This window comes from Salvia miltiorrhiza, unplaced genomic scaffold (assembly GCF_028751815.1).
Source record: "Salvia miltiorrhiza cultivar Shanhuang (shh) unplaced genomic scaffold, IMPLAD_Smil_shh original_scaffold_183, whole genome shotgun sequence".
Classification (NCBI taxonomy): domain Eukaryota; kingdom Viridiplantae; phylum Streptophyta; class Magnoliopsida; order Lamiales; family Lamiaceae; genus Salvia; species Salvia miltiorrhiza.
This window is the reverse complement of record NW_026651495.1, coordinates 59100-70373: the sequence shown is the minus strand read 5'-3', so window position 1 is coordinate 70373 and position 11274 is coordinate 59100. Positions and strand designations below refer to the sequence as shown.

Genomic DNA, 11274 nt, shown 5'->3' with positions numbered 1-11274 from the left:
CCTGATTTTTATTTAGTTTTATAGCAAAACAAACACTCACAGAGAATTGTCTTCTCTAAAATCGAATTGAAAATTTAGTGAAATCTGATGGACTCATAATCATTCCAGCTATAGGAAACTATTTGCCCGCATTTTTTCCTAAAATGAATTTGCCTTCAATTACGCGTTCCCCAAGTTTAGTTACTATTAGCCTAGTGTCATTACAAAGCTCATTAGATGGATCAATATTTCTAAAAAGCAAGATTATGCATCCCTCTTAATTTCATGACTACTCGACAATCGTGAACACTTGATCGTGTTTAGATATTCATCCGAGAATACATGTTCATCGAGGTCCACTTGTCCATCTTCTTTGCGAATGTTGTTTGAACTTAGGGAAACCCTTTATTTGATAGACATTAAAGACATGACGTCATCATTTATCGTATCAACCATTTCATTGGTGGGGGCCAAGATAGCTCTATTCTTAAACATTTATAGGTCAAATGCATGATATGTGTTTTCCACTATAGCTGCAATAGGATTTGTTGCATCACGTATAAGAATGTCTTCTGATAATGTCACAACAGATTCTCCATCACCAAGACTTTGACCTACAGTACAGTCACCTATTTTAAGTATCCATTCCGCAAATTCTTTGGTTCTTCTATATTCGAACCAGAAGCATTTGCCTATTTCTTATGAGAAAATTGTTATATGTAATATGTATATTTGAAATCAAAATGTACTTTTATCAAATGTGTACTCATTCAATTTCTGTACAGAGGAAGACAATTAATCAAAACTTAAATAGCAAAATAACGAATTTTAGCTAATGAGAAAAATATATTAGACCAACCATTCTGACCATATAAATACATACATACATACATACATACATAAAGACAATTAGTAATTTTTATATTTTAATACCTTTTTCTATTTTCTAAAATGGAGGATGAACTCAAAACAAAATAAACTTGCATTTTTTTAATTTTCAAAATTAATAGCTATAAAAAATTACACTTTGTGGCAATCTAATGGTATACCGAATCTAGAGCGTGTAGTACTACCCCTAGACAACATTATTGATGTTATACCACTCGAAGCTACCTGGAATACTACCCTTCCTACGTATGATTGAGTATAAGGTGTTCCAAATATATGTCTTTCCTATACCACCATATATATACTTATAGAAAGAAAAATCCTCCCTACACTATCAACCACGACCATTATTTTTTCATAAATCATTCTTTGCTTATCTGTCAAATAGGGATATAGACATATAGTTTAACGTTGTCTTTTTTCATTTCTTCCATATTGTAAAACATCTCTTCTAATATCAGTAGATTCTCTTAATCAATATGACAGTTTCGTTTGATAACGACATGCTAGGAAAATTGGTTAAACTGGTGAAATTAGAATCAACTTCTTAATTTCAACCAATGCTAAGTTTTTTTATTTGATCATCTGTGAACTACAAATCTGTTAAAGAAAAGTCTTTAGAACAATGTAATATCCAAATTAATAAACTATAAATCGTAGACATATTCATAAATTATTTTTATTAAAAATTAATTAAAATTTTTAAAAATAAAAGAATGAATGATTATTGAAAAAAAAAATTAAATTTGGGATATATAATTGAAACTCAGATGATAATTGATGTATATGATCTGCATATGAATCTAAAATTCGTTGGAATAAGTTGATGTATATATTCTGCATATTAATGTAAAATTCGTTGGAGCATTATATTGTTATTAATTGTACAACTTGAAACTCAAAAAATGCATATTAATGTTATATTCGATGGAGTAACTTACATATATTATATAAGTGATACTATTGATTGATTTTATAGATTTATATATTATTGATTTTTATAAATTTTTTAATAGATGGAGTTTGATTAGAGGTGGAGATTGATTAGAGATATTGAAAAATATAAGAATGAATGAGAATTGAGAAAAAATGAAATAGAGTGATTATATGCCGCCACATAGGATAGAGTTTATTTTGCTTTTATATATATATAGATAGGCCTCCCAAATGTCACTACAAAAAAATTGAGTTTTTGCAATGAATTTTTTTGTTACAAAAGGGCATATTTTCGTTACAAAAGACTATATGTGAGGAAAAAAAATTCGTTACAAAGTCGTCACGATAGGGTCCTCACATATAATATTATGTGAGGAAAACTTGATTTCCTCACATTAAAGTCTCATGCTTATATGAGGAAAAAAATCCTCACAAATAGTCTTATTTTTTTATCACAAAAACTCCTAATTGTAAGGTAAAAAATCCTCACAAATAGTTTTATTTTTCATCACATCCTTAATTATAAAATATACCACTGGTTTTAAAACTTACACGGTTACACCTACCTAAAATTTTGTAATTTATCAATGGCACATAATAACAAACATTTATTAATGGCACATAATAATCTATACAAATTCAATCCGAATGAGAAACCTAGCTACTACACTAATGATTCTACGAGATCTCAGTGTTTATATACAATCATCCTCTGCTTAACTAGTTCGACACAATCATCCTCTGTTTCACACTGCAAGACTTGCTTAGGCGAGAGGCCATCAAGGACACCGGATGGAAGCTCCCAGAACCATGACTTTATCCGGCTTGCCAAAATAACTGCTTAGATGAGCAAGTGTTTGAAATCCCTGTTTGCAAGTTGACAAACAGCATTGTAGCTCGATATATCTGCAGAAAGAAAAACATAGTTGGTAAGAATCAGAACCGTTATAAAAGCATAGCAGCATTCAATTCTCAATCTGTGAGTGCAGTGGCTAGCAAGATACTCTCAAACCAACCAATATTAGACTTCTCGATCACAATATCCACAATTTATCATGCTTTCCTTTAGAGCTAGGCATAGCTACTTCCAAGTTGTGACACAAGATATCCAAATTGGGGATAAAATTACATAAGTTGAATATTTTAATTTTTTAGAAGGCAATAAATTCTATTCTGATTAATAGATGGAATTGCCAACATAAGCCATTACATAAGTATGATTTACAGATGAAGATATGTACTTTTCTTATCCCTTAATTTCACCTCTTTCAAGATAATGGATGAAACAACAATGAAATATGGATATCATGTTTCCCATTGATCAAAATCAGCATATCACCGTAATCAAGAGAACGCGAAACAACACAACAGATTGTCTAATGAAATTAGTTGCTGAATAAACAACGAATGGAACAGAAAGAGCAAATAACAAAAGACACAATTCAACAACGACGAATATGAATACCCAACAAAAAATCAAAATCGCAACATACCAAAATTATAGTAATTCAAATTCCAAAGGAAACAACACAAAGAGAAAGGCCTAGCTGCTTAACCAAAACAAATAAACAGAGCCATGTAGTTCATCAAAACATGAAATTCAGTAAAACTAACTCCAATCTGATCAAATAAACGGAATATTCAGGATCGTGTGAACGAGTATACCAACTGTTAATTCGGCGCAACAACTTTCAAAATTTACACAAAATCTACTCATTTAAACCATTCAAAGACAAAAAATGAACAAATAAATGGACAAAAAGGGCTCTCATACAATTGACACCGTAAATAAAAGAGAATTATACTATCAATCTCAATTTACCTAAACAGAGAGGCTAGCGCAAAGATCTAAACGATAATCGCAGTTGAATTTGAAGTTATAAATAAATTGAATTGATTGGATTGTTTACTTTAATATTATTAGGAAGGAAAAGCAGAAAGAAAAGAGAATAATCAAGAGCGAGAGAGAGCTAGAGATTACATGAAGACGAAGCTGCAAATCGATACTCTTCCTTGAATCAGATTAATTGAATTAGATGGACTGAGTTCGCGTTTCCTGCTACTGCGGCGTATGATCGTTTGAATCGCCTCGCGCTAGACCAATTGAGGCAGGGGGAAAGGCGTCGCCAGATCGATTGAGGCAGAGGGAAGGGGCGGCGCCGGGAATCGCCTGGGGCCGCAAAGAAAAGAGGCGGCACCGCGGGTGGAACTATTTGTCGAAGCGGTGAAGGAAGTTTACGGAAACAACGGCGGAGGCAGCATAGCGTGTCTCTCCGGAATGGCGGGGGAGGAGATTTACGGAGGCAGGCGGAGGAGATTTACGGCAGCAATTCTGCCGGCGACGAAGGTGTGAGCTGCAGTATAAAAGTTAGGGTTTCAATGAATTTTGTAGAGTAATTTTGTATGATTTCAAATTTGAATTTTCATGAGGACTGAATTCTTAGATAACTGCAAAAATGACCCCATTTTTGAGAAGTTTAGTTTTGCTTATGAGGACTTTATTTTGGGGTAATTATAAAACTGGCCCCATTTTTTATTTTTTTGTGATGACATCAAATTTCCTCACATAAAATATATTAATATGACAAAATTTGATTTTGTCACATAAGTTTGTCACAAATACTATAATTTTTTGTAGTGTGTAAATCGGTCTTATTTCTTAAAATTTGACATCGCATTACATAGTTTAATTAAAAATGTCAAATTCTATTTTATTTTATTTTTTTGAAACTCACAAATAATAAATTCTTATTTTGAATAACATACAGATTGCATCATTGGATACAATGGACCCGGGATTTCCTTAACATCATACAACGCATAAACAAGAAAGACAAGTTGATGAGATTAACCACTCACAAATCAGAATACAGATTAACAATTTAATTTGTTGTTGTAGTTGTTGCTGCCTTCATCTTTAAAGAATATAAATTCCAACTACTTATAATATTTAAATAAACATGCACATCATATGCGCACTCTTATAAATTATACTGGAGTAGGAAAAGAAACGTCATATATTTTGGCAGATAATTAATCAAACTAATTTAAAGCAAAATCATTAAATTCCTTTTAATGTAAGTAAAATGCAGTAATCTGAATCTACCTAAATTAGGGGACCTTCATTTATTTTTATATTTTAGTGATTCAGCTGCATTATTGAGGTAATAAAACTGGTGGTGAAAATGAAACCCCACAGCTCAGCAAACTTAATTTAGAATTTATGTCAATGCTTTAATTTTAATGTTTTTTCTCCACTCCTCGCCTTGACCGACTCATTCGTACTATATATATACTATCTGATAGTAACATTCGTATAATTAATTAATGTTTATTTTGTCGATATTATAGTCTCCATATACTGAAAAAATAGACTGCTTTTTGGTAGAAAATATTGGTAATTGTGGAATGAACCTTAAATATATTACCTAGTTGAAAAATGATGAAATTTTTTACGTTCAATTTTTCGAATACACGATCTTATACATTTTTCAAAGGTAGGTTATATAATTTTATCCAAATTCTGTGAGGTGTTTCCAGTATCTCAAATTAGATATTACTAGCTAGGTGTTTCCAAAAGTTGTCGATAAATGGTTATATATTATGCAAAATAATTAATATTAATACTAGCTAGTACTTAATACTATATTGGAAAGATTTTAAAATCTAACATGCGGCCACTTTTTCGATACCGGAAAAGAATTAGTGGATGTTAATTTCGTGATAAATTAAAATATAATGATATTATTGTAATATTTCAAGAAATCGTATTAAAATTACAAAACGAATTAGAGAAACGTATATATATTAATTGACAATTAACACGAAATAACACTAACACAAAAATAACAAAAGTGATTGATCGAATTGTAATAAGTTTTTTCGTGTTTACAATATGTACATGGCATGCCCCTGTTCTGATACTCAATTCGAGAGTAGTATAACTATAATAACGACCATTTAACTTACATATTTATTAATTCATTAATTAATCTGCATAAAATTTAATATTCGTTATATATAAAATTGAGGAAATGTTTAATCAGGTACCAAAAATTGACATTTATCTTAGCATGCGTGTTTACTAATATAGATAGACCCGACAACCTCCATGAATTATGATGCTATTTTTGAAACCATTTTGTTAATTGTTTTTATAATTCGTTTTCTTGAATCTTCAATCAATCTCGTGAGCTTTCTAATTATGACATTGTGGTCCTATATATTTCATAATTATAATATCTTGTTTAGTGGTAAATAAAAGTGTCTTTCTTCGTGAATTTGTAAATTCAATCTTTCAATTAATGGAGTACAAGTTTTCTACTATATAATGAGATATATTTGATATTTACATTTATTTTTGAGATAGAAATAGTTAGAACTAAATGGAACTATCCGTACATATCTTGTTTGCCTAATATCCATTTAATTGCATTTTCTAGACTCCATGTAGCAATAATTAAAATGTTATTAGTAGCTTTATCTTTTGATGGAATCTTTTATGTTAAATGGAGTAAAAAATCAACTAGAAATTATCTGCAAGTTAGTTTAAGTTCCAAAGACTTTTTTCTTTAGGTACACCACCTATTTTTTAATGATGTCTAAAGGTGATGATGTGATATGCGTGCTTAATGGCCAAAATAAAATTAGATACATGTAGTCATAAAATTTTATTTGACTCTACCTCTAATATGGCCTAGACTTTGATATACAGAGGCCGATGTATAAAAAAATTTAGCGGAGGCTATAAAATTTTCAAAAATTTTGAGATTTTAAAAAGTTAATTTTTATAGGATTCAATTTGATAAAGCTTAACCCCCCCCCCCCCCTCTTCCTAGCAAATCAAAATATTAATAGCACAATGTGCCTGTGTTGGCCAAGCGGTAAGGAGTAATGCTCAAGGCCAAAGGTCTTGAGTTCAAGTCCCATGTAGCGCGGTCAGTTAATTTTTTTTTATCTAATATTATAAATTTATCCAAAAAAAAAAAAAAATCATCGCACAAAGTTTGGGTTCGAGTCCACCGTCGTGCGATCTATTTATTATTTTTATTTATTTGTGTAATTTATATAAAAGTATAAAAAAATACTTTGTGTTAGCCATTAAAGACCAATTGAAACCCTACTTGGGTGCACCGTGCACCATAAAATAGCTTAATACTTCACTATTTTCATTTTTCTTGTTTTTTCCTTATTTTTTTCAACGCGAGCTATTAGTTCATGTGATCCGTCACTTTGCTTATTCGAAGTGGTAATCTTTATAACTTAATTGCTCAGTCATTCGAAAATGGACTAGAACAAGTAAATACATAAAATTCATATACTTAAAAACGTAAATTGAAATCCATTATATAATTCCGTTAAATCCAAATGGAACACCATATTTAATTATTATTTTGCTAAGCACTTTCATCCAAATTTCCAATAAATTTTAAATTACTTATCAATATAAACTGCATCATATCATATCACATGTGTCGATATATATATATATATATATATATATATATTTTTATCAAGTGTGGCATTTCCAAGAACACGGATAGAAATTCATGTGTTTATGGAATGTTGAAGAACGTATACCCTGGTGAAGAGGGCATGCAGTCGACACGTGTCAGCATCCCATTAGCCGATCCCAACTGTAATGGAGCAGCTACCCCCGTGAGAGAGATTAAATACTAACGGCAAGTGCGCGGGCCATCACTTACTTCTCTCTCTCCAAATACAAATAAATATGTATACATTTTGATACATGTACAACCTTTTCTCATCAACCCTTTTAATTTTCTTTAATTTTAGTCACATGTTGATATAGTATTACGTTTTCATTTAGTTGGGAGGCTTTAAAACTTTCATATATCAACAAATAGACAGAAAGTAGAAACAAAAAATGGCGCAGAAATACTAGCCTTTGAGGTTTGTTTCTTCATCATCACCATCATTTCTCCTACTCTTCAATGAATTTGGGATGTTATTCTTCATAATATATGATCACGTTACGTTTTTTTAGTGATCGCTAATTGGCCGGAAAATGGGGAAGAAAGGAGGCGGCAGCGGCGGCGGCTGGTTTTCGTCGGTGAAGAAGGTCTTCAAGCAGTCTCCCACCAAAGAATCCCCGGAAAAAAAGGTTAGTTTATTGATCAGAACTTTCCAACAATGTACCTCTCTCTCTCTCCTTCTCTGTGTGTGATGAAGATCAAATTCTTGTTAATGGCTTAAAATTAATTTGAAGCACGCTACCTTGGAATCTTGTAACATAGGATAAGACGAAGAAGTACTTGGTGAGAAACAGACATAAATTAGTGATGATCAGTTAGCATACTTTGATGAAACATCTCTATGTAACATTTTTCTCCAAATTGGAAACATTTCTTCCGCATTACCCTGTTTGTGCAAGTGGCCATTAATCCTCCAGTTTAGGACAGAAGAATCAGGATTATCCTAATCAATCAAGATTTTGGTTGCAGTGATATAATTATAAAGATTTTTTTGGTGTATCCAATCATATAAAACTGGTGACCACATTAAATCCAGTAATTTTCAGAACACATGTAAATGCAAATTGATGGTCCCAAATCAAGAAAAGGCCAAAACAAGAACAGAAGGGCCTCAGCTCACATGTTGCTCTCTTTCCAACCATGCATGCCACATCACCATCATAGCCCCCATCGATCATCATCATGTTCTCTGCTTGATAGATCTTGAAAAAGGTTATGGATTTTTGTTTCAATTTTTGTTAATCTTGGATGAGTATTTGTTGATGATTTAGAAAGAGAGCGTGGAAAAATGGCATTACGAAGCACCGGAGGTGGTGTCGCTGGAGCATTTCCCCGCGGAGAGCTCGAGCATAGGGTCGTCCCCGGTGGGGGAGGATCCGAGCCACGCGATGGCGGTGGCCGTGGCCACGGCAGCGGCGGCGGAGGCAGCAGTGGCGGCAGCTCAGGCAGCGGCGAAAGTGGTTAGGCTGGCCGGGTACGGGCGGCAGTCGAAGGAAGAGAGGGCGGCGACGCTCATACAGTCGCATTACAGAGGATATCTGGCTCGGCGGGCGTTGCGGGCGCTGAAGGGGTTGGTGAGGCTGCAGGCGCTGGTTAGGGGCCACAACGTGCGGAAGCAGGCGCAGATGACCATGCGGTGCATGCAGGCGCTGGTGCGCGTGCAGGCACGCGTTCGCGCTCGTAGGCTCCAGCTCGTCCACGATAAGCTGCGGAGCAAGCTGGAGGAGGAGAAGCAGAGGATCAGTGATCAGCAATGGGATAGTCATAGGAGGTTGAGCCCTGCTAGAAAATTGCATGATTTTCAAGTCAAGAGGGAGAGGGCTCTTGCCTATGCTCTAGCCTACAACCAGGTTCCAATCATCCCTTTAATCCACTTCTTCTATTTCTCTAATTTCATAATATATTGTGATATGATTGTGATTGGTGGCAGCAACAAATGGTAGAATCCGATGAGAATCCCGAAAAGCCGCAGTGGGGGTGGAATTGGCTGGAACGGTGGATGGCGTCGCAGGTGGTGGCGCGTGACGACAGCATCTCTGAGAAAACGGTTGAAATGGACTTGGTAATGCCGGAGAATTTCATGATGGGGCGGCTGAGCGGGGACGGTATGGAATCGAGCCCGTATTCATCTCGGCAGCCGCGGCGGATGGACGTGCCTAGCTACATGGCCCCGACGCAATCCGCCAAGGCGAAGGTGCGGGCTCAAGGCCCGAGTAAGCAGCCCAGCCCGGCGGGAATTCAGTGGAACTCGTCCACAAAGAGAGTAAATGTGAACGGGCAAGGATACGAATCATCGAGTTCGGGTGGAGGAACAACGTATCAGGTTCAAAGAAGCCCGAACCCGAAAGATGGAAGTCGCGGGCCAGGTAAGTGGATGTGCAGCCCGGAATCGAGCAGTGAGGATCGGGCTTTTTCATCGGGCCATGCTTGGAGACATACTTACGGCTGATATTATTACTGCTGTTGATTTTAATATCAAGATTGTCGTGTGATGAAGTCTATATAACTTATGATCCAACGTTGATCATTAAATAATTTTGTCAACATCTTCAAGGATAGATATATTCTCTGTTTCCCACTAAAACAAAATTGTATATTAATGGGTTAGGGTCACTTGAGCTTGCAAAACTACATAGATTTAAGAAATTGATAAAATGTGCGTCATTGAAATAAGAGTTACTCCATATTTTTATTGTAAATGGATTATGTGAGAAACGCCTACCAAATATATAAATTGATAAATAAGTGGATTAATGGATGAACAAAAAAATATGAATATTTATTTATTTAATAAACGGAGGGAGTATAAGTTTTTAAAGGGTGATCGAATAAATAAGTTATTTTTCTAATAAGATAATAAGTGGATTTGCTTGCGTTGCAATTTATTGGCATCATACAATATTAATTAATATTTAGGAAAAATAGTGTTATAGTTGGGAATTGAGATGTAGTTAATTTTGATTGTCTTTAATATATACTCTCTCTTTTTCAATAATAACTAGGGTTAATAATTCGGTTCCGATTATCCGACTATAATCGTAATCGAACCGAAAAATCGATTAATCTATTAATTGATAACCGATTTTCACCGATTCGGTGCGGTTACCGATTATTAATTTTTAAATATATCGGTTAAACCGAATTAACCAATTTCTGCATAAGTAAATAATTTCAAAAATTAACAGAATATAAGAATTGAGGATTGAGAAACAGGGCTACGGACGACGCCTCCCTCTGTCAACACTACCCGCCCATTGGCGCCTCCCCTCCCCTCCCAATCCACCAAGGGCGGCTGGAGAGTCATTTCTCGATGAATTGCATAGGGTAGGTATAGAATCACAACATGATCAAATTTCTAGCAAGTTTCTGGCTGATCTGATCAAATAGCACAGACATTTTGAGGGCAAAAAAACTGAATTGTTGCTCATAGTTGCCTTCAAATTGTTGCCTTTTAGCTCTTACTTATATATGTAATGGAGTTTCATTTTGCTAAGTAGTGAATTTGATCTGTGTTTGAGATGAGCAATAATTGTGTTACTTTGATCATTTTTTTAGGAAAAAAAATGGTGATTTAATATGTGTTTTGGTGACTTATTGTATCTCTCTCTAAACACGACATACAGACACAATTGTATTAAAATTGTTCACTTTTATGCCTATACTTTTCATAGAGTCTTACAAAGCAAGAAGCAAAGTCTTTAGTCTGTCAACGTAAGAGAGAGAGAGAGTAGTAATGCCTTTTGTCTGCCTGAATTCTGCTATGTTACCGGTTAATCGACCCGAAAATTGGTTCGGTGTTCAGTTAGTGTTTCGACGTTAACTGGTTCCGGTTACTAAAAAATCGGTTCGGTTATAATTGAATCGGACCGATTCTCACATCTAATAATGTTAAAAAAAATAAGATCCGCAAATTAAGAAAATGTAGATAAAATAAATGATGATAAATTAAATGAAATGAGAATAGTGAGAATAGTGA

General features: G+C 34.4%; 1 protein-coding gene and 1 long non-coding RNA gene across 2 annotated transcripts; one reads left to right on the top strand and one right to left on the bottom strand.

Moving 5' to 3' along the window:
- Positions 1–2391: 2391 nt before the first annotated feature.
- On the bottom strand, positions 2392–4245 carry LOC131003274 (uncharacterized). The gene is made up of 2 exons (XR_009094594.1): positions 3785–4245; positions 2392–2709 (listed from the first exon to the last, which is right to left on the bottom strand). It is a non-coding gene; the product is annotated as an uncharacterized LOC131003274 (long non-coding RNA).
- A 3266-nt stretch (positions 4246–7511) lies between these two features.
- Positions 7512–9887, top strand: LOC131003275 (protein IQ-DOMAIN 21). The gene is made up of 4 exons (XM_057929782.1): positions 7512–7716; positions 7811–7927; positions 8570–9148; positions 9229–9887. Exons 2-4 carry the CDS (start codon positions 7832–7834, stop codon positions 9745–9747), a joined length of 1194 nt encoding a protein of 397 aa, XP_057785765.1. The 5' UTR covers positions 7512–7716; positions 7811–7831; the 3' UTR covers positions 9748–9887.
- The last annotated feature ends 1387 nt before the right edge of the window (positions 9888–11274 follow it).